The 22881-nt window shown below is 52.7% G+C and overlaps 1 protein-coding gene across 3 annotated transcripts; it reads left to right on the top strand.

Annotated features, from left to right (window-relative positions):
* Positions 1-963: 963 nt before the first annotated feature.
* PIAS3 (protein inhibitor of activated STAT 3) lies at positions 964-21875 on the top strand. Of its 3 annotated transcripts, XM_050912342.1 has the most exons (15): positions 983-1019; positions 2887-2944; positions 6275-6743; positions 10572-10656; positions 11378-11428; positions 13910-14000; positions 15510-15644; positions 15833-15938; positions 16572-16645; positions 17165-17325; positions 17795-17931; positions 18380-18551; positions 18884-19017; positions 20211-20248; positions 21042-21875. In XM_050912342.1, exons 2-15 carry the CDS (start codon positions 2930-2932, stop codon positions 21309-21311), a joined length of 1938 nt encoding a protein of 645 aa, XP_050768299.1. In that variant the 5' UTR covers positions 983-1019; positions 2887-2929; the 3' UTR covers positions 21312-21875. The 3 variants fall into 3 exon arrangements, with proteins under 3 accessions (XP_050768298.1, XP_050768300.1, XP_050768299.1); XM_050912341.1 differs by lacking the exon at positions 2887-2944 and having other exon boundaries at positions 964-1019; XM_050912343.1 differs by lacking the exon at positions 2887-2944 and having other exon boundaries at positions 964-1019; positions 17795-17942; positions 18415-18551.
* The last annotated feature ends 1006 nt before the right edge of the window (positions 21876-22881 follow it).

Below are 22881 nucleotides of genomic sequence, written 5' to 3'. Positions count from 1 at the left end.
TCCCGTGTCCCCGTCTGCATCCGGGCGTGCTGGATTCAGTCGAGGTGGGGGGTCCGGCTGGGGGGTGCTGCCCCATCGGGGTACCCGGGGGGGGGGGTTGGTGGGAGGTGGGGTGTGACACCCCGGGAGGGCTCACAGCACCCACCGTGGGCCCCGGTCAGCCCCTGGGGCCCAGGCCAGGACTAGGTAGTGGTGCTGGGCAGACTGCAGGCCAGGACTGGTCCCCGTACAGCGCCAGTCCCATACTGGACCAGTCCCCATGTAGCACCAGTCCCCATGTAGCACCAGCCCCACACAGGACAAGCCCCACACAGCACCAGCCCCATACTGGACCAGCCCCATACCGGACTAGACCCACATAGGACCAGCCCCACACAGCACCAGCCCATATTGGACCAGTCCCATACTGGACCAGTCCCCATGTAGCAGCAGTCCCCATATAGCACCAGCCCCACACAGGACAAGCCCCACACAGCACCAGCCCCATACTGGACCAGCCCCATACCGGACTAGACCCACATAGGACCAGCCCCACACCGGACTAGACCCACATAGGACCAGCCCCACACACCACCAGCCCCATATTGGACCAGCCCCACATAGGACCAGCCCACACAGCCCAGCCCCACATAGGACCAGCCCCATATCGGCCCAGCCCCACACAGCCCCAGCCCCACATAGGACCAGCCCCATACCGGCCCAGCCCCACACATCCCCAGCCCCACACGAGACCCCCCACCCCTCGGCGCAGCCCCCTCCCATCCCGTCCCGGGGGCGTGGCGAGGCGGAGTGGGCGTGGCGAAGGGGAGTGGGCGTGGCGTTGCGGCTGCGCGGCGGGCGCGGAGTTGCGCGACGCTCCCTGCCCGCGCTTTCCCCTCCGCCCCCCCCCCCCCCCCCCCCCCCCCCCCCGCCCTCTCCCGGTCCCCTGCGCCGTGCGGCCGCGGCGGGGCGCGGAGTTTGCCCCGGTCCCTGCGCGGCGGCTGCCATGTCCCAAGATGGCGGAGGCGGCGGAGCTGAAGGTGCGGGGGGAGCGGAGCGGGGCGGGCGGCAGCCGAGCGGCGCCGGGGGCCCGGGGCCCGGCGGGGCGGGAGTGGGGGGTGTGGGGCGCGGGCTGAGGGGAGTCGAGCACCGGGGAGGGGGGGTGTGGGGATGGAGTGTGGCAGCGGTGGGGCTGAGGGGGTCTGTGGGAGTGGGGCCAGGCAGCGTGGGGCTGAGGGGGTCTGTGGGGTGAGGGGGCTGAGGGCGAGGGGGTGGGGCTGAGGGGGTCTGTGGGGCTGAGGGGGTCTGTGGGGCTGAGGCAGGTAGCGCGGGGCTGAGGGGGTCTGTGGGGCTGAGGCCAGGCAGTGTGGGGCTGAGGGGTCTGTGGGGCTGAGGGGTCTGTGGGGCTGAGGCCAGGCAGTGTGGGCTGAGGGGTCTGTGGGGCTGAGGGGGTCTGTGGGGCTGAGGCCAGGCAGTGTGGGGCTGAGGGGGTCTGTGGGGCTGAGGGGGTTGTGGGGCTGAGGCAGGCAGTGTGGGGTGAGGGGGTCTGTGGGGCTGAGGAGGTAGCGTGGGGAGGGGGGGGGCTGAGGGGGGGGGGGGCAGGCAGGTGGGGGGGGGGTCTGTGGGGCTGAGGCAGGCAGCGGGGGTGAGGGGCTGTGGGGCTGAGGGGGTCTGTGGGCTGAGGCCAGGCAGTGTGGGGCTGAGGGGTCTGTGGGGCTGAGGCCAGGTAGCGTGGGGATGAGGGGTTCTGTGGGGCTGAGGGGTGGGGCTGAGGGGCAGTGTGGGGCTGAGGGGTCTGTGGGGCTGAGGCCAGGCAGCGCGGGGCTGAGGGGTTCTGTGGGCTGAGGCCAGGTAGCGTGGGGATGAGGGGTTCTGTGGGGCTGAGGGGTCTGTGGGGCTGAGGCCAGGCAGTGTGGGGCTGAGGGGGTCTGTGGGGCTGAGGCCAGGCAGTGTGGGGCTGAGGGGTCTGTGGGGATGGGGCTGAGGGGGTCTGTGGGGCTGAGGCCAGGCAGCGCGGGGCTGAGGGGTCTGTGGGGCTGAGGCCAGGTAGCGTGGGGCTGAGGGGTTCTGTGGGGCTGAGGGGTCTGTGGGCTGGGGTGTGGTAGTGTGGGGCTGAGGGGATGTCTGGGGCTGGGGATCAGGCAGCCTGGGGCTGAAGGGCTGTGGGAGACTGAGGGGATGTGTGGGGCTGGGGGACTTTGCAGTGGGCCCACGGAGGTGTGTGGGGCTGGGGATGTTGGGAGACAGACGGGGCGGCCGTGTGGGGCAGGGGGCCGTGGGGTGGCAGAGCCGGGGGTTAGAGCCGTACCGGGGTGTGGGGCAGTGGTGGACGAAGAGGAGTGGGGGGCTGCAGGGTGGGGGGAGTGAGGCGTGGGGCTGCGGGGACAGCTGGCGTGGGGTGCGGAGGTGAGGATGCTGGGGAGGGATGGGGATGCTGGGAGTCGGGGTGCACAGGGGGGGGCCGAGGTTGAGCCGTGGGGTCCCGACTTGGGGAGAGAGCCGTGGGGCGAAGGGGCCGTGGGGAGGGTGCCGGGGTCTGGACCTTTGTGCGCGGAGCGGCGGGTGAAGCTGTCGACTACGGCAGCCAGCCCGGTGGGCTTGGCCGCGAGAGGAGGGGGCCGAAAGACCTTGGGGGGCTTCGGAGATGCCGAGCCATGGAGAAGAGAGGTAGAAACCTGAAGGAAGGGAGAGCCGAGAGCCGGAGCTGTTCAGAGCCTCGGAGGATGCCGGGGGGTAGGCAGGGGGGCAGAAGAGAACCGCAGGCAGGAGAGGGGACGATGCGGAGGCAGGTTTGGGGTGCAGTACGGGAGGAGGGAGCAGAGAGCGTGTAACATGGTAGTGCTGCACCAGTGCTCACAGCTGGATGGGGTTTCATCTCCCTCCACTCTCTTTTTCTCGTTTTTTTAGGAGTCAGAGTGTGTCACCACCTTTGCCCACCAGACTGTGGAATATGAAATTGCCCCTGGTAACTAATTCCAAAGCTGATTTTTTTTTTTTTTTTTTCTCTCTCTCCTTGTTGGCGGTTTAATATTTTTCCCCCCACAGGCTGGAACATAGGTCTTAGCTGGCTGAAGTGGCCTAGGAGTCCTGCCCCCTTCCCCGTGCCGGGAACAGTAAGACTTTTGGGAACTGGCACCTTTTTGGCAGCCAGCCACAGCAAGAACTAATTCTCCAGAGTAATATTGGTCTGTAATCTTTCCAGCAGTGCCCTGTCCAAATTTTGATACGGCGTTATGGCGTGATCTTTCTCCCTCCCGTAAAACTTAAGCCTGACCACAACAGGAGCCCTATCAAGTGGCAAAACGTTAACGATGTTAGCGGAGAAACTGGATCCGATAATTGTAATTGGGTGACTTGGGACTGCGCAGAAGTCGAGCTCCGGCAACCGCGTCCGTAATCCTGCGATGCGGGGACGTAGTTTAGCAAACGGTAAAGCTGAGTGTGACCCAGGGCAAAGTGTCTGTAACGTTTTCTGCTCCGCTCCCTCTGCGGATAAAGCCCTGCAGAGGAGTTCTGGTTTAAGACTAGGTGTAGCTTAGCACGCAGGTTTACATCTCTGGGGTTTGGCCCCCTGGGTGCCGGCCCTTTCGGTGGAGCTTGGCATGATTTGAGGCTTCTTCAGTTTATTTTTGAATCTCTGCTCCCTTTCCCTCGTCCATCTCCCCTAACCCCCTTTCTGGTTTCCTCGCCAGGAGTTTGTTTAAGCTTTTTACCATCTGTGTCTCATTGTAAAAGCAAGACGAGCCAGTTGAAAACGAAATGATTTCTCCTTATAAAGCCCGTAGCTGGCTTAAGACACTTTCCTTTATTTAAAAGACCAAACGGTGACTCCCCTGGAAGGAGAAGAGGTTTGCGGACGTGCCTTGTTCAACAGCGGCACGGTCGGACTCGAGTCTGCTGCGGATCCCGCCGCTACCCAAGCCTCAGGTGCCCTCCGAGAGCTCTCGATTGCCATCTCTTACGGCAATAAAGAGAGTTTTTTCCGCTGCTCTGATACCCTGAGCAGTAATCGGAGAGGCTTCGGGGGTAGATAAGAGTCCACAGCTGCTGCAGCGGTGGTGACACAGCCATCCTATGTCACGAATGCGAGTGTTTTTTAATGATAAATGTGAATCTCGTGCTGGTGAGCCATGCTACACTAATCTCCTGCCGGTTGAAGGATTCTGTCCGGAGGATTTGTAGGAGGAATGGATGTGGGAAGAGGTCGGTTCCTTTACAGTGATTGTCGCAAAAGGGGAGGGAGTTGCTAAGAGGAATATTTGATAAATGTGCATCCCTAATGTGTCTTTTCTGGGAGGTGTTTAAAACAGGCACTGTCGAAGCTGAGAGACCCCAAGTCGAGCTTTTTCCTCCTAAATGACAGAGGTTTCCTGCCACTAACAAATTCTCCTGGATCCAAAAAGGGGTGGGGGAAAAAATATATATAAAGTTAATCATTCTTCTCTTGAACGTATCGCCCAGCAAAGGTAATAGGCAAATCCCATGCGACCGACAGGGTTTTTTTTTCTACGCAGAACCTTAATCTGACGCTGTGTCTGTTCTGCATCAGGGACCACATGGCGTGTTTTGTAACGACAGAGCTGGCTTTGATAGCTTTACCAAACACTTCCCTTTTTCTTCCCCACTGGGAAGTGGAACATCTGTCACGTTGTCCTCCTGAGATGCTGCGTTTTCGGTGCGTGGGTAACACGATCCTAATACAGCGAATTAAACTGCCTTAAAACCTCTTGACGTGTAGACCAGAATCAATTAACTATCTCGTAAGCTTGACCTGTAGATTATGGAGGCGTGCCTCTTAATGCGGTACTTTATAAGTGACTCTAGAAAACTTGGTCTGTGAGATGTAAAGTCGAGATGTTCCCATCAGCTGTTTTCGAAGGAAAAGAGCTCCATTGGGTTTGAGAATCAATCCAAATGCAAAATACGCCTCCTGTTAAACCGACCAGGTCTTGGCTTTTATTTTGCACTTCTTTTATTGAAGGGATTGCAGTTTTTTGACATTTCTGAACTCACAGAAGCCAGCCTTTCCCCTCTACCCCCTGGTGCTCCACTGCAGCCGGACGAAGCCCCTCCGTGGAACCAAAATCGTGGATTTAAGCCCCACGAAGTTGTAACTTAATTTGAGAACAATTCTACTACTGTTGAGTCGGTTGCGTTTTGGGAGCCTAAAGGGAAAAGTCTTTCTAGATGCCGAGCGGTGGTGAAACTCTGTGTGCCCTTTCTTATTTAAAAGGGAGAGTGTTAGGAGTTGCTTGATCCCAGGTTTAACCCTTTTTTACTTGCATGAAAGAAAAGATTGTGCTGTAATATGTAGACACATATATGCATATAAGTATGTATGTGCTTCCATAGCACTCTTTGTCGTCCCTTGGGTGTTTCTGCTTAAATAAGTCATTCTGAAATCATACTAGGAGTTCAGGAGAAGGACGATTTTGTGAACGACTGTGAGATTGAGCTGAGTTTCTAGGTCTGCTGCTAACTTGCCTGGTGTGACTGCGGAGAGGTCTCTGAGGCCCTTTTTGTTTTTCCCCTCTGTGAAATGGGAATAATTCTGTATTTTCTCCTCTTCAGGCATCTTTCAACTTAACCCTGTCCGGCTGGTTGGACTCATGGTGAGAATTAGCAGGTCGCTGTTGGGGGGACTCCCTTCAGTGAGGCAGGTTGATCAATGATGCCAGCCTAGGTATAGAGGTGGTGCCTGATGTATGTTTTTCCTTAATCGCAGCCTTTCTCATTAATGGCCGACGTCTATTTTCAGACCTCATGTCCGATGTGTCTCCTTAGAGAAACATTGGACCAAAACCGGGCATTCCCAAAGTATATTTTTGAAATAAAAGAATAAAAGCGACAGCTGAAAACCTCTGCAGTCACACTGGGGCTTGGCCTTTCTAAGCCAGCCTGAAGGGGACTTAGAGTGAGAGCTTTAAACCCCGAGAGGTACAAAAAGCTTTAGTTTAAATGCGAGGTTGACCCTACAAGAAGTTGTCGGCGTTGATTCGAAGGGAAGGTGATTTAACAGCCGTTTGGGTATCAGAAACTGCTCGGGCGTCCATCGAATCAGGAAGCGAATGCGACCTTTTGCATTTCCAGATCCAAGCTAAGTATGTAAAAGTAAAAACAAATCTAGATATTTACAGTTCTGCTACTGACGAGTTATGGATGCCAAGGGGAACTTCGAACTTGACAGTGTCTCTTTTAAGGCCTCCACCGTCTTCCTTAGTGAACCCATGGCTTGTTTTTGGATTGTGTCTGCTCACACAGCAATTGTAACGGCGGTTGTTTTATTTTCTTGCAGCATATGGTTATGAGCTTTAGGGTATCAGAATTACAAGTTCTCTTGGGCTTTGCTGGAAGGAACAAAAGTGGAAGGAAGCACGAACTTCTCACAAAGGCATTACAGCTGCTGAAATCCGGCTGCAGCCCGGCTGTCCAGATGAAAATTAAAGAACTGTACCGGCGGAGGTTCCCGAGAAAGATCTTAACCCCTTCGGACTTGTCGATGCTCCACATTCAGGCAGGGCAGCTGCCCTCGGCCACCGCGCTGACGCAGGGCACGGTGTGTCACCTGCCTTATGACCACAGCTCCGCCGCCGCCGCCGCCGTGCCGGCGGCTCTGCTGCCGCCGGTGCCCGTGCTGGGACCCAAGCACGAGACGGACGTTCAGCATTTATCGCCGCCCATCCATCCCGTCCATCCGGACGTCAAGATGAAGAGGCTGCCCTTCTACGACGTTTACGATGAATTGATAAAACCCACCACATTAGGTACGTTCGAAAACGCTCAGTCCTCTTGTTCTTTGGAGGCTCCTTTTGTTTGCTCGGGTAGAGGGATTTGAGCTAGAGACGACAGGGCAGGAATGGCGTGAGCAGGGCGAGCCTGCCAGCTTGCTTTCCATCGGCGTGGATTCAAAAGGCGGAATATCCAGAGGACAGTGGGATTTCATAGGGTGGTTTGGGTTGGAAGGGACCTTCGAAGGCCATCCAGTCCCAGCCCCTGCCACGAGCAGGGACGTCTGCCACTAGATCAGGTTGCTCAGAGCCCCCTCCAACCTGGCCTGGAATGTCTCCAGGGACGGGGCATCTCCCACCTCGCTGGGCAACCCGTGCCGGTGCCTCAGCACCCTCAGCATCAAACATTTCTGCTTATATCCAGTCTGAATCTCCCCTCCTTTAGTTTAAAACCATTCCCCCTTGTCCTATCGCTCCAGGCCCTACTAAAAGTCTGTCCCCATCTTCCTTACAAGTTCTGAAAGGAGCCTGCTCCTCCCCAGGCTGAACAACCCCAGCTCTCTCAGCCTGTCCTCACAGCAGAGGTGTTCCAGCCTCCTCATCATTCCAGCCGATAACTTCCAACTCCCAACTTGTATGGGCTGCCAGAAATGGAAGCTTTTAGTTGCTTGTCAGTCTTGTTCCAAATTTATTTGCATGAAAAAGGCTCTTTCTCTCCCAGCTGACACCTCTTCTGTTAAGTGTATATTTTTATAAGTGTGTATTTGGATTATTTACTGTCTTCACCTGATAGAGCCTGGGGTTTGCTTTGGGTTCTGAATTGTGACGCTTTCTCTGGTCTGTAGTACGTCAGCATTGGGGTCTAATCGCGAGGGAATAAAAACATGGATAAATTGGCACAGGCTCCCTTTCCAAACAAATCATTGAATGCCACAGAGTTAATTATGAAAAGTGGTTTGTTATTTTTGCAAACAGTTGGTGTTACAACTTCCAGCAAAATCCTCTGCCACCTTTGAATCTTAATTCTGCCTTAATTATTAACAAAAATGTAGTCTAAAATCTTCCAATATATAAAATTAATGAACTGTTTTATGCATTACGATCCAACTTGAAGGTTGCAAACGTGAGAAGAGGTCGGCTCTGTGTCGGTGGGAAAACTGGACGTCGGGCAGGAAACAAACAGGGATCTGAAATCGGAGCAGAAATGGGGTATGGCAAAAGGGCAAAGCCGCTTGTTCCTCGACGTGATGAGGAGGCGGACCGCTCCGATCCTTCCCCATTTGTAAAATAGGGAAAAGAAAATGCTGGGGTTTGCCTAATTCCAGAGAAGTTGTGTGTTTGCTGTAATCTTTAAAATGCTGGTGGGCAGACGTACGGTACAGAGTTAGCCCGGTAATTGCTGGTGGTTTTGGAAGCGCTGCTGCACTTGGGGTGATCTGGGCCCATGAAGAAGGGAGATTTAGTCTGGTTTTTAGAATAAGTTATAAGTTGTATTTTTACTTTAGGTTGAGCCCTTCTGGCCTCTTCAGACTAGACCCACCCATCTTATGCCTTTTAAATGGTTTTCGCTTGGATTCAGGGTTATTTTTCTTTCATATAAACATAGTAATGTTTGCTAAAGTGGAGATAAGTGTGTCTGTACTCCAACCAAAACCCAGGCGCTTTTTTGGGGGCTTGGTTTCGTTACTGTTTTGCTAAAAATTGCCTTTTCTTAGGTTTGGCTTCGTTCAGTCTCTCAGACAACCTGTGGTTAAGCCTCTTCCCTGAAATGGGATACTTGCCTTGAAAAAGAAAGGATTTTTTTTTTTTCTTTCCCCCTCTCCCTTGATAAAACTCCCTTACTTATGTGTTGGTGCTTGAACTTGAAAGAGTTTTTATGTAATTCCTAGGAGATCATGGACTTTTATTTTTGGCTTCTGGTGGTTTGTGTCTTTCTTCTCCCTTTAGCTGTGTAAACATCCCCTTCCCCTTCTTTTATTTTAGTTACTTGGGGCAATTTTGTTCTAAGTGCCCAGATATGAAGGTTGTGGTGTCAGAAAAATGCCAGAGATTAGCAATACGTGGGAAGGAAAAATGAAAACGGGGATGGAGAGGGTGGTGATGGGTGAGGGCAGTGACACGGGGGTTAATGATAAAGCCTCCTGGTCCGTCCATGCTTTGTTTGCTGCAAGCGAGGAATATCCAGGCTTTGGCTTTCCCACTCCCCATCCTGTACCAAACCTCTAGCTGCGTTACCGTGAATTTTGGAGACGTCGGCGTTCCTCCCCGGGCTGGATGAAGGCTGCCAACAGAGCGGTAACACTGGTTATAAATTGCTTGTTAGATGGAGGTTGGTTATCAGTTATAAACGGCAGCAGCAGAGAACAGAGAAAGCTGCAAACTTTGAGCGGTTTTACCCCGGCTCTGTTTGGAGCAGAATCAGGATCCGATTTTGTCACCGAGGAGCGAAAGGCTCAGGCAGAAAGCCCTAAGATGGTCAAAATTCCTCTGAATTTCTCCACTCCGGTCTGCCAGCCTGTCGTCGCTGCAGGTCCTGGGGAAGATCTGGCAGGTCATCTGCCAGGAAACTCGGGGCCTCACATTCCTCGCATTCCTGAGCTGCAGGAGGCTGGAGAAGCAAAATCCCTCGCCCCACTGAGGAATCTGTGCTTGAATGTGCTTTTTGGGGAGGCCAGCGTAAGGGTGTCCCTCTCCGAAGGCAGGTGGCACAGAGGATGAAGCTAACCTTCTCTGGGGATCTGTAGTCGCCTCAGATGGTCACGCTGTGACCAGCTCGTCACAAGTGTTACCAAACTCCTTGGAAAAAAAGTAGAAGATCGAAACATGAGATTTAGACTAACACGTGCCACTGTGCTAACGTCCTCAGCTTCGTTTTCTCTTGACCCAGGGATGCTCCGCGTCCCAGAGAGCACCGGTGGGAGCTGTTCTTGCTCAGGACCTCTCCTGACGGGTGTGAAAATGAGTGCAGAAGAGGCCAAATCGGCTCTTTGCAAATTACACTGGCTTACAGCGTCAGTGGTCTTCATTCTAGGATACCGATACTCCGCACATATTAATAAAATAGCTCACCGTTGTTGTGAGGGAGGCAGACACCTGCAGGTTTTACCGAGGGAGAAGCTCAGGCGCAAAAGAAGTAACTTTGTTAAGGTCAGGATAAAGGAAGGGGAAATCGTGGTTTATTTTTACGTGTATCTTGCACCAAATGTTTTTACCGTGCTCGTCACTAACCCTTGCGTAAAATTCTTGGTTCTCCCCTTATGTGGGTTTCTCCACGTGTGTTTATTTTTAATCAAGGGCATGGCTGGTTTTCTCTAAATTTGCCGTAACTCTGTCCGCATGCCTGAGGAGAAAATGGCAATGCCTGGTTATTGTTCGGCAACTGTACTTATTCCATAACCACAGTAATTATTATAATTTCTAGGGCAACGGATGACCTCTGGCATTCCCTTAGTTCTGCATTTGAGCTCACTCTTCCCAACCTGTCCGCTGATCCCCGGGAAGCGCCGTGCAGCTCTTCGTGGACTCGGGAGGCTGTTGCAGACCCAGGAGAGCGAGCGAGCGGGGGTGGTTTCCCAATTTCCTCACCATTTGCTCTCTGTGCAAGCCACCTTACTTTCCAGGCCTCAGTTTTTCCTTGTAAATAAAATGATGGAAACTGAACGTCTACCTTGAAAGACAGACCTGACGCTTGGTTACATGGTCAAGGACTTGGAGGGCCCCTGCATGGGAACCGCACTTAATTTTGACGACGGACTGCCTTCTGCTTTTACTGGATGCTGTCCCGTGTTTATTACGAGCCTTGGCACCCGCAGGTGTAAGAATGACTTAATGATGATTTAATTTGTCTTGAATTCTCTTTTTCAGCCTCAACGAACAGTCAACGGTTTGAAGAAGCTCACTTCACCTTTGCTCTAACTCCCCAGCAAGTTCAACAGATCCTCACCTCCCGGTAAGCGAAACGGTGTCTCTCTGGTTGCTTCCCTGCTGTGGCTGCATGTTCTTCCCCGGCAGAACGGGGAGCGGAGTCAGGAGAAGAAATGGGCAGAGTTTGGGCGAGTGAGCCTGGCAGATGAGGAGGTCAGGGACGGTCGGAATAAGAGGAAGGACTGAATCTTAAACAATTCACGTTCCTGTGCAGTACAGGAGAATAAAATGCCGAGTTGGGTGGAAAAGGGGAGTTCTGTGATGTCAGCAGTGCGGTGCTGCTGGCAGCCGTTGAGGACCTGCCTCAGAGCCTGCGGAGTGGAATTATTGTGTGGAAGAAAGACAGTGTGGTGACTGGGATAAAAACATGCTAGTTCATCCCAAAATTTAGGCCTACCCTCCACCTGTGCCTACAAACACAATCCTTTGTTTGCATTGGCGAGTCTGTAGTTGGCATTATATTCTTAAAACTCAGCAGGAGCAAGAGTCTTTGAGGTTGGTTTTCTCCTTTTCCCACCACTCCCTCTTCTGTTCGATGGGTTTTTGCTTTCTGTCCTCGTTTGGGAACTTTGCCTGCTGGCTCGGACAGGTATTACCTGTTTTTACAATTCAGCTGCACCGGTTTTCTTCATAATGCAACTAACGTGTATCGATATCAATATAACTTAATGAAATGTTGTGCTGTTGTAGTTGTAATTCTCTGTTAAGCGCTGCTGACAGCCTTAAGACCTTCTTTTCTGTTGCAGAGATATCTTACCGGGTGCCAAATGTGATTACACTGTTCAGGTGCAATTAAGGTAAGGTAATGTCTTTTTGATGAGTGCCTTAAGTCCTGTTCCCTGAGCTAGTGCATCAGTACTAATTTCCTCCTTGATTTTGCCGAATCATGCTTTTAGCACTTGATTTGGTTTGAAATCGCGTGTCGATCTGCTCAGGGGAAATTTTACGTGTTTGGTGCTGCGTTCTGAACTCTGGTTTCTATATGGGAGTGAATATGAAACCTATATGAGGTTTCTGTATGGGAGTTTCTATACGGGAAACGCCAAACTAAGAGGGTCTTTCTGCACTCAGCGAGGCTGAGTGAGCGTTCGTGTTGTCTTCTCTCTCCGGGTGGCACTTAGCTGGCACAGGCGACGTGGCCTTGCACACAAGTTCTTTCAATTTTAAGCGTAGTAAAATTTAATCTTTTTCAGCGTTTTGCACGCTTATATAGGACTCACTTCTTTCTCTTCTCCATTTTAATTATTTGCCTTCTTGCAGATTCATTGCAAAAGGCGGAATAAGAGGCAAAAACGACATGACCTTAAAATTTGAACATTTTTTGATATCCACCTAGTTATTACTCATGAAAATGCAAGATGTGTTGGAGAGTGTGAGTAGAAAAATACTTGAAAGCGCTTCACGGATTCCCCTCTGGTTCTGGCAGTCAGTGCCGGGGTGGTTATTTAAGTGCCCACCCACACTGTCCTGCAGCACTGAACAGGAACTGAGGAGGTTCTTGCCCAACGTTCAGCCCTGGGCAGGGTTAAAAAATGTTAAATTTTATTATCAGGGGTTTGAACTTGGCAAAGAGACAGAGAATCACTACTGTACTCTCAGGAAAAAAAAAAAGCGATGAGGAGTTTAGGGCTTTACTTGTGATATCTGGAAGTCTGAAGAAAAGCAGTTACTTGGACTTGAAGTCTTTGGTTGAATTCAAAAGAGAGCCTGTTGGTTTTCAGGAGGGCGTTCTATATTAATTATGATTCCGTGACAACGTCTCTCTGATTTGGGGCTTTGCAGTCGCAGTTTTCCTGCTGTGTCCATCTGTTCCGCTCCTGCGTGCAGAGCTGGTGGAGCGAAGCATACGGGCATCCTGTTCCCTGAAATGCATCAGGAGGTGGAGGCTTGGAAATGGCTCTTCTGTAGCGCAGAAAAACACCATGTGTGTTTTTTTGAAGGACCGGTTTCGGTGCATATGCCTCTTACTATGTTTTGGATGTTGGAGATGAAACGGAATTTACCACACAGCCCACCAGGAAACTTCCAGGAGTCTCCTGGGCTGTCCAGGGTGCATCCCTTCACCTGAAGAAGTGAACCCTTATTCAGCAAACTTTAGTGCAGGAGTTAAAAACGACGGCGGCACCATTTCTTCGCTCCTGCTGCTGTGCTTCAGCATATGCGGTGTTCTCGTGTTCCCAAGCAAGAAAAAAGATTAACGCTCAATTTTATTCTTTGTTTTATTTGGCAAGCAGAGAGAGAGGTTAAAAACCAATAAGATGGGATTTATTTTTCGAGAACGTTGGTGGTGTGGCTCCGCGTCGGCGTGACATGCCAGGGCTTGATCTCGCAGCTCAGAAGCAGCCGGCCGAGGTCACAGTCTGACTCACGACTGCGCGGCGGGGCTGTGGTTTCAGCGTGGGGAGCCGTCTCTGGCGGAGCACCCTCCTCGGAGAGAAAATAGAGCGCACGGCCATCTGATTAAATGGGATTAGGATTTGAACCAGAGCCCGTCCTGGGTTGCTGGTGCTGACGGTTGGACTCGAGGATCTTAAAGGTCTTTTCCAACCTAAATGACTCTCTGATTCTATGATGAGGGAGGCAGCGGGAGGGTATCGAGTGGTGGCGGACGAGCTTGGAGAGAGTCCAAGCAGTAACCAGTCCGTCCTATTGCAAGATTCACTTTGGGTCAAATACAGCTTTTCAGTTCCTCAGGTGCTTGTGCTGGGTGACTTCAAGAGATGTAGTTCCTTGCGTCTTGACGTGCTGCAGAGTCTATAGGTGAAGTTGCACGTGAGCGCACCCAAACCCGGATTAAACCACCTGATACAACGCTGCTGGGGTGGGAATTATATCGGGGTGGCTGGAGCAAACGGCAGTCCTCCTTCGTCCTAAAAGGCAGGCGGGTTAGCTGTCCCGGAGCTGAACCCGGAGCTCGGTTTGTGTCATTCTTGGAATGACGTTAGGCCAGAGAAATACACTTTGCCTTTGAAACCACAATTCTGGATAGCCTAAACTGTCATCTGGGCTGAATAAAATTAGCCCTGTCCCTGCACGCTTCACAGCGCGCGCGTTAGCAGTTGGTTTAAGTCGCTGGCATTTTTCTGTCATGTCTCTTGTATCGCTTCTGCCGCGCGCAGGGTTTGAAACACGTGTGGGGCTGTTCGTCTGCTTATGTCTTCTCCAGCCATTGATCTGTCCTGCTTGGAAAATGTTTTTCCCTTTTTAAAGGGAAGTTTGGCTGCCGTTTTTTGCGAGTGTCACCACTCACTTGCTAGTTTCTCCCTCCTGCTTCTTAGGTTTTGCTTGTGTGAAACCAGCTGTCCCCAAGAAGATTACTTCCCTCCTAATTTATTTGTCAAGGTCAATGGAAAACTCTGTCCCCTGCCTGTGAGTAAATCTTATTTCTTCTTAATATGTTGTAGACTGAAGTCTGCCCTTTTACGCAGCTGCAGCTCCCAGTGAGTGCAGTGGGAATGTATTTTCCGGAGATTAAAGACTGATTTGAAGAAATGGTGTGGTTAGAGTGCAAAACTGATTTCGTGTTACAGGGCTGTGGATTGGTGGTGAAAGCTGCTCTTTGATTCAAGGAGTGTGGTCGTTAAGTGGAAGAATATGCAAACTTTGGGCCTGATTTTTTTTTTTTTTTTTTTAAACCAGCAGATTCCCTCTCAGTTTTTTTGGCATGCCCCTTTTGACAGAAACTTGATAATAAAAATGCAGAGTAAAATCTGAGATTAATGGAATAACGGCAGTGCCTTCAGTGTATCGCATTGCAGGAAGACCTGGATGCTCCAGTCGAGGCTGGGGTCCTTTGTGCGGGGTAATGTGTAAAAAATATGATCAGAAATGGTGCTTGCCCCAGTTTGCAGCCCAAAAAGGGATGCGATTCAGCGTCACAGCTAGGAAAGGCATCAGAGGTTTGACAGTCTTAGGCCAGTTCCCTGTCAACTGTCCCACGCTGCCTTCGCTCCTGGCACCTTCTGCAATCAAACCTGCAGAACAGCCTCTAATGCTCTGCCTGAGCCGCTCCCTTCACATTTTTAGAGATTTGCATTTTTTGCCTCAGATATTCTGTCCGGTTTTGGCCGAGACAATTGGTAACCTTCTTAAAAAAAAATAAAAATAGAGAGCGGTCGTTTCCGGCCTCGTGGGGCGGAAAGAGGGAAGTGCATGTGAGATGCAAGATGGTTAAAGGGTCCCCCCCAGCTTCTGCTCACAGATAAGGTTTCTTGTGCTCATTTGGATGAGTCATCTGCAGGCGAGAAGCTGTTCGTACCGGCTGCGCGCAGCACAGCAGCTCAACGGGAACGCTTTTTTTGGTTTACTTCTGCTTTAAACTGTGACGGGGGGGCCGCTGAATCAGGCTGGAGCTGCCCAGTCTAACTGAGGGCGATGAAAAAAGGGCGGTGTAAATCTCTCTGAATTACAGAAAAGGCACTCTTGGGCTGAAGAATGGGATGGGTTTCTAATCAAGTTGGAACGCAGATATCATGAAGTCAACGTGAGATTTGTCACGGGATGGAATATTTTTAGCTTCCCAGCCTCGTTGAACTGGGTGGGATTTGGTTTTTAATTCAATGCCATTTGTGCACAACGCATCCCGACTGACAGTTCTGTGTTTGTGGAGAGGTTCAGCTTACGATGGCTGGGATTCCAGTGTGCTCGTCAGCGTAAGGATGTTAGAGGGAACCTTTATTCTTAATTTCTTGACGTTGAGGAACAATAACGTACTGCTTTGAGACTTGTAGAGAAATTCTCATACAAGCTCTAAGGTGTGACATGAAATATCTGGAGGTACAATGTGCCGTGAAGAAATTGGGTTCGTAGATTCTTGTGCGCGGCCTTACACCTCGGACAGAATTTATTTTATATCGGGTCATCTTTCTTTCTTTGCAGGGTTATCTCCCACCCACAAAAAACGGCGCAGAGCCGAAACGACCCAGCCGCCCCGTCAACATCACTCCATTGGCACGGCTTTCGGCAACTGTCCCCAACACGATTGTAGTGAACTGGTCCTCGGAGTTTGGCAGGGTGAGCGAGCTGAAAGCCATTTCCCATTTGCTGCTGTTCCTTAACTACCGGTTGTTTGCAGCCTCGGGCCTGCGAGGCAGAATCGAGGTCGTTTTTTGCCGTAGCATCAAGCTGTGCGGATCCGGGAGAGCCCTCTCCTTTCTGGTGGGTTTTTCGAGGTCTGAGCAGTGCCAACTTCTTTTCAACAGAACTACTCTCTGTCGGTGTACCTGGTGAAGCAGCTGACGTCAGTAACGCTGCTGCAGAAGCTCCGAGCCAAGGGCATCCGAAATCCAGACCATTCGCGAGCCCTGAGTAAGTGCTCCCGGTGAAGGTGTGACTGTGCTTGGTCTGATCCTGTGCCGAGTCTGGGAAGGCTCAGAGCGGGTCTGAATTGGCAAGCGAGGGCGGTGCGGGTCTTTGTGTGCGCCCCTTCTCGCAAGCCCGCACGCGCTTGCTGAGTCCCGTTGACGAGAACTCCGTGGGAAGGTAAGGATTGTAAAGATGGTGGATTATTTTTCAGTGATACCGTTCAACAAAGCTCTAAATCAAACCGTTCTTCAGATCGCTGCCCATCTCCGTTGTGATCCTTCCAAAACACTTGTCCTGCGAGCAGCAGCGGGAGCGGTGCCGTTGCTGCTTGCGCTCAAATTGTACGCTCTTTCCCTACGACCAAGTGTCTCCCCTGTGCTGTCGTTTTACAGGCAGGCTGTAAAATCTTTAAGGTAGGGACCATCTCTTTGTGCTGCGCATATGGTCTAGCCAAGGAGACTCTTGCCGGAGCTGTTAACCTAATAGTAACAATGTCTGCTGCCGTAAGCGTTACCTGCCTGTAATTTGGATCGTAAATGTCATGGTGCAAATTATAAATCATGTCTGTACATATTTGTGCATGTAAAAGAAGGAGGATGTTGACAGGAGACCTTTTTTCCCCTCCTCTTCTTTCAGTCAAAGAAAAACTAACAGCTGATCCTGACAGTGAGATAGCTACAACGAGCTTACGAGTTTCCCTGATGTGTCCAGTAGGTTTCTACATTTTTGTTCGTTTTTCTTGGACAGGCCTTTGCGAGCAGCTTCCCGCTTTACCTTACCGTTGCGTAGGAACGCTTTGGAGTGAGACGAGAGCTAATGCCGCTGCAGCCCTGCTTTTGTTGAAAAGTCAGCTTTGATTCCTAAATAAAAGCAGAACCGCTTTCTTTCGTGCATAAAAAAAATTGCCGAGATTGCTGGCCTAAACTGCCTAGCCGAAAAATGTCGTCTGTTGACCCGATCCTTGTCTTTCACCTTCTCTGTTAGCATGCGTTTGAGGTGGAAGTGAGCTTAAAAACGAAACAAAAAGGCAAAAATACCCTCAGGAAAGCTTGTTTTCTCTCGCATGTTAATTCTTCATTGACATTGAGTTTAACCTCTTGTTAAACGTGCTAGAGCGCTGGGCAGGGGAGAAAAGGGAATAAACAGGGAGTAACGCCGCTGGCTGTGCTCGGTGCTGCGAGAGGCGGTTCGTACCAAACCAACTTCACGTCCTCTTCCCTGTCCCCTAGCTGGGTAAGATGAGGCTGACGGTGCCCTGCCGAGCCATCACGTGCACCCACCTCCAGTGCTTCGATGCAGCGCTCTACCTTCAAATGAACGAGAAGAAACCCACGTGGACTTGTCCTGTGTGTGATAAGAAAGCCCCATACGACAACCTGATAATCGACGGGTGAGCCGAGCGGGCTTCTGACACACTCTTTAGCCTGGATAATGTTTTTCTTTTAAGGCTTATCCTCTAATGCTAGCATATATAGACAAGTTGCAGCCTTGAATAACTTAAAATCTGATTTTCATCCCCTGAACTGCTTTGATGCCAATCTGGAGAGATTTCTCCCGAAGAACAAGCAGCTTTTGTCAAAATCTTGGCTTCCTTGCTGGCAGTCTCGGCAGAGGCAGTAATGAGGGAACCTGCTTACCGGGGTTTGAACAGAGCCCTCCTGTGTCCATTGAACAGCCCGTCGTAAAACTAAACTTGCAGGTGATACTGGCACAGATTTCAGAACAGTAATTCTTCGTAGCCCTTTAACCCATCTCCCGAGCACCATCAGTCCCGTGTCATTTCTGCCGTCCACGCGCGTGTATTTATGCGTGAGTCCTTGTAGTGTTTGCTCTCCCCAGCTTGTGCTCTCGCCCGGCAGGTTGTTCATGGAAATCCTGAACTCCTGCACGGACTGCGATGAGATACAGTTCATGGAGGACGGCTCCTGGTGCCCCATGAAGCCGAAGAAGGAGAACCAGGAGGTGTGCCAGGCGGCTGCCTTCAGTGGGATCGAGGGTATGGGAGCTGTGGTCACCAACTCTTTTTTCTTTTTTTTTTTTTTTTGATGTCTTTTTTTTGCCAAAGCAACATTTACACTTACAATTTTTACATTTACAAAGCAACATTCGGAGCGTTTCAGATCCCATCTGGGAGCCGGTATTTGGGATCACACTGAAATACCAGGAGCGTGACAGGCACTTAGCACACCACTGTGGAGTAAGTGCTAGAAAAAGCAAGAAAAATGCAGGTTCCTCTTGAAACTGCAGCGTTAATTCCAGGTGGGCTATGGAGACCTGACCGTTAGCGTGGGGATGATGCTTCTGTTCTGGGATGGGGTGTGGATTGGCTACGAGCTGTTTGGAAGTCCTGAGTATATCGCAGGGTCGTAGTGCTTGTAGAGGCGGTGGTGTTTTGCTCGTCTCCGTTTCAGCAGCCGAAGCTGATCGCTGGTCTTCCTCTGCAGCCAGCTCCCTTTACACTGTGAGCTCCGAGGGCAAGAACTCTTCGGAGGGCAAAAAAAAAGTGGAGGTTATTGATCTCACTCTGGACAGCTCGTCGGACGAGGAGGAGCCGCCTGCCAAGAAGCAGTGCTCGGTCTCCAGCGTGGCTCTCCCGACGGCGGCCGGGCCCAAGGGGTAAGGCAGCGCAGGAACCCGACCCCCCGCTTTGCTGGGCTTTGGCTTGTTTTGCTTCCTGCTCTCTGCTTGCTTCCTTTCCTGAATGCCGATGCCGTCGCGGTAACCGGATCCGAGTCGGCTCTGTCCCTGGGAAGCGCTGCTCCTGCGTTCCTCAGGGGGCCGGGGGGATACACCTCCTTGACCACGGGACGGGGAGGAGGGCGGGCATGGTTTTGCTGTAGGTATGGTGGCGGCAGGGGTTTATTTTGGTGATAAGCAACGGAGGAATTTTGCCCTCGGCATGCCGTTCTGCTTTTGTTAAGGTTCGTCGGGTCTGTATTCTGTTTCAGGGTATTAAGTATTGATCACCAGCCGTCTTCTGTGCTTCGAAGTCCTCCCATGGCAGCTCTGGGCAGCGACTATCTCTCCAACCTCCACATTCCTGACTACCATCCTTCCTACCAGGTGCCCTCGGAGCTTCAAGGTAACAAGACCTCTGGCAGCAGTTTCCAAACACGCCCAATTGTACCAGTTTACCAGACTAAGCAGCTGGCTGTAACAGCCGGTGCCCCGGCCTTCTCTCCCGCTGAGCTAGGGAGGCCTTTGGGTCGCGCAGGCACGTAGTCTTTCCTTGGCCTGGCAGCTCCTGCAGAGCAGAGCAAGTATTTTTGAGTGACGGAGTTCACTGGCCCAACACGGAAGGGGGAAGAAGGAAACTAGAGTTACCTCCCTCCTGGGGCACGACTCCGGAGAGGTTTCTCCAGGGGCCTGCAGGTGAGATGTGGACTGACAGAAGAGCTGGAAATCCGATTGTTAGTTACGGAGCACAGGTAGGAAGGACCCGGGTTTTGGCCGGGTAGCGTCTCCCAGGGCCGCCAAGGGACGAGGCTGTGACTGCCTTCCGTGGGCTCTTGCCGTTCCTGGCTGGCCGGGCGTGCTGCAGGTTGTGTCCCCTAACCCAGCAGAAGGAAAGCGAGGCCCAGGTCCGTGACTGAGGAGCAAACCCTCCCTTCCTGCTCGGAGGGGAAATAATAAACCATTCCCGGGAACCCACTGCTGTGGGGATCCCCGTGTGCTTTACAGGAGAGAGTTAGCCTCCGTTGTCCCCAGGGAGGCGGGTGTTTAAAGCCTGGTTTTACAGGGAGGGAGGCTGCTCGCCAGAGAGATGAGGCGAGGGGCTGGAGTCCACCCATCAGGTCAGCAGCAGAGACCTCGGAATGCTCGCTCCCAGCCCCGCGGGCAGTTCACGCGTCCCTCGTGCCTGGCGTGTTGCTGTCTGACGGAGCTGCTTTGGTCAAGACCCTCAAGCAGAGCGGGTTGAAGCGCGGTGCTGTCGCCAGCCCGGTCGGGGCTGTGCTGACCCAGCCCTTTGCGGTTTGCTGAGCTTTGCTGGAACGCGGTTTTGGTGCCAGACCCCACGACAGCTCTAGAGAAGGGAAATTTAATTCGCCCTGGGCCGTTCCGTTGCTGAGGCCACGCGACGAGTTACAGAGGGGCTGTAGGAACAGAGCTGGAGTTTGTGAGGGAGTTGGAGCTGACGATGCTGTGGTATCTCGTACTTGGAAGCAGTCTGAACCCGTCTGCTGCTGTCTCTCCGTTAGCACGGTTGGGCTCCCCTTCCTGCCAGAAGTTTATTTACCATCAAGAGATTTATTTTTCCCCTTTTTATTTTTCTAGGTCTGGATTTGTTTTCCTTCCTTCAAAGTGAAAATCAGGTAAGTTTGGGTTGGGTTTTTTTTTTTTTTTTTGTGTGTCGTTTTTGTTTTTCTTTTCTCCTTGCCAAATCTGCAGACTGGCAAACACATCCCTCTTCACTCAGCCAACCTTCCTCCTCCTCCATCCTCTTCCTCTCTGAGAACTGTTGTAGGACGGCGCTGGGGCTGCCAGCTTTGCGGTTCCACGGGCATCGCCTGACGCCGCAGGGAGATGCTTAGCGTCTGCCCCGCACCTCTCTTCTCTCACAGCATCTGCTTTCTTGCGCCTGCCTGGCTCAGGCAGATTCAGAATTGCCAAGGGCTCAGGGGTGGAAGTGTTTTGCTTCTCTGAGGCCGAATCCACGCAGACGTAGGAGAGCGACGGTAGAAAGCGGGAGGGATTTGGTGGCGGTCGCTGAGAGTTGATTTGTCCTGTCCGCGTTGTGCGGAGGTGGCTCGGTGTAGGGCATGGATCCACGCGCGCGTGGCTCTTCAGGGTGGTCGCTGTAGGCTCCATCTTCTTTCTCTGTGCTGGGCTTTATTTCTTGCTGCTGCTGCTGCACGTCTCCCCTCTGCCGTTCTCGCCTCCGAAGCCCGCGCTTGCACCGGGTTGTGCTGACAGGAGGCAGCGGGTGTTGATGGTGCAGGGCCAGTCTTGGTAAACTGGTACATTTATCTGGGGAGCCCTGGGAGCGATCCCTGCGTGACCTGTCCTCTCTGTGGGCGCGTGCCCTCTCCGAAGGGCTGCGGGGGACTGGGGCTGGAGATTTTGTGGGTGCCGTGAGCTGATCCGGGGTTTTCCTTTGCCTGGCAGCATTACAGCCCTTCCGTGATCACCTCCCTGGATGAGCAGGATACGCTCGGCCATTTCTTCCAGTACAGAGGCGCGTCTAGCCACTTCATCAACATGAACCCCCTGGCCCCGGTGATGGCAGGCTCTCACAGCGCCGTCAGCCCGGCCGGCGGCCGCATCAGCAGCATCGTCTCCACCGGCGCGCTGCGAGAGAGCCACGGACACAACGGCACCATGAGTAGCAACGCGGCGCTCCCGGCCTGCAGGCCAGACATCATTTCCCTGGACTAAGCCCACGCTGACGGCTGCGATTCCCTCTACCGGGGATGGGAGACGAGGGCGGATTTCCAGCAGCTGCCTTAGGGATTGGCTTCCCTCTCCGGGGCTGGAAGGACCAGGCCAAGCGCCGTTCGGTTGTGTCTCTCCTCTCTCGGTTGAGGCCGTCTCCCCCACGTAGCCAGTGGCCCCCAGGCCTTGCGCTGGCGGTGTCCGGTCCTCCTCTGTTGGGAAGGATGCGTCCCACGGCTCTGTCTGCGTGCACGCTCCTGAGCACGTTGGGATGTGGGCTGGGGCGCGCCTGTTTCCGAGGGTTGACCAAAGCCCCTGACTTTAAAGAAGTATTTTAAAAACGATTTATCTGATGTAGGATTCTGCTACAGACATCGGAGAGCTGAGGAGGAGAATTCAGCCGCCCCCTCTGCCGCGGGAGCAGCGCCCGCTCCCCAAAAGCAGCGTGTCCCTGCGCTGGCACCCCCCCCAAACCCCACGGGGACCCTCACAAGTGCGGCTGGGGCCGGACGGGGCTGCCTCCCGAGCCCCGACTGGGAATTATTCCTCGTTTTTAACGGAAGAAGGCGGCGGGGGGGAAGAGCAGACGTGAGCGGGGCTGCTTTGGGGAGGATGGGGTGAAGTGAGCGACGCGGTGCCCCGACCACGCCGCTGCCTCCTGCCTGCCCCTCTCGCGACAGCGCGCTCTCAGCTGTAATTATGATGTATTTTTTAAAAAAATGTAGATTTGTTTTCCTCCTTTTAAATATTTCCAGCACAGACCTGTACAGAGAACAAATAGATGATCTATATTTTCAGTTGCAGCTTTTGTACATAGAAAACTCCAAAGACTTCCCCGTTTCTGTATCTACGTGAGGACTAAATGAAGGTTGCGTTGTCTCCGGGGACGACGCATCACCCATTGCACAAATTATTTATGTATTTAAACGTATACTTTAGTTTGTAACCTCTACAGCGATGCACCCGCTGCTTTGCAAGCGTCCGAACGGGCTTGCTCCCTGCTGCCACGCTCATCTCCCGACTCCTGCAGTGACGGGCGCATGGGCGCTGCGCCTCGCGGCGAGGCTGGAGCGCGGAGAGGTACCACATGTAGCAATTTTTTAGCACCTTTTTTTAACTGCTCCTTCCCTGGAATTCAAAGCAGGGTCCGCGGTCGGGACGGGGGAGCAGCGCACAGTATTCTGCTTGGGACGATTTCCTATTTCTTTGTATTGTAACCGCGGTAAATATTTCAAGGCAATAAAGGCGTAAATCCCCAGGATCTGCCGATTCGTGCGGTGACCGGGCGCGTGGAGCTGGTCCTGTTTAGCAGGAGCCAAACTGCTGCTGCTGCTCTGGTGTGACGAGCAGGAGTCGGGGGGCAAGAGAGCGCTGGGATCTCTCAGCGTGCTCCGAAACCCCTCTGAACAGGTTTTTGGAGTTTCTGAACTTCGGGATTCCTGAAATCCCTGCTGGAGGGGGATTTGTTCTCAACGAGATTGCACCAAGGTACCGGGCTGGCTCAGCTCACCCCCGTCCCCTAACTCTGCTCTGCTTTCCCCGCAGCCAGGGCCTCCCCCGAGCAGCGAGACGT

The sequence above is a fragment of the Gymnogyps californianus genome, chromosome 29, assembly GCF_018139145.2.
Source record: "Gymnogyps californianus isolate 813 chromosome 29, ASM1813914v2, whole genome shotgun sequence".
Lineage (NCBI taxonomy): Eukaryota > Metazoa > Chordata > Aves > Accipitriformes > Cathartidae > Gymnogyps > Gymnogyps californianus.
Note: the sequence above shows the minus strand (reverse complement) of the source record. Positions and strands in the feature narration are given on the sequence as shown.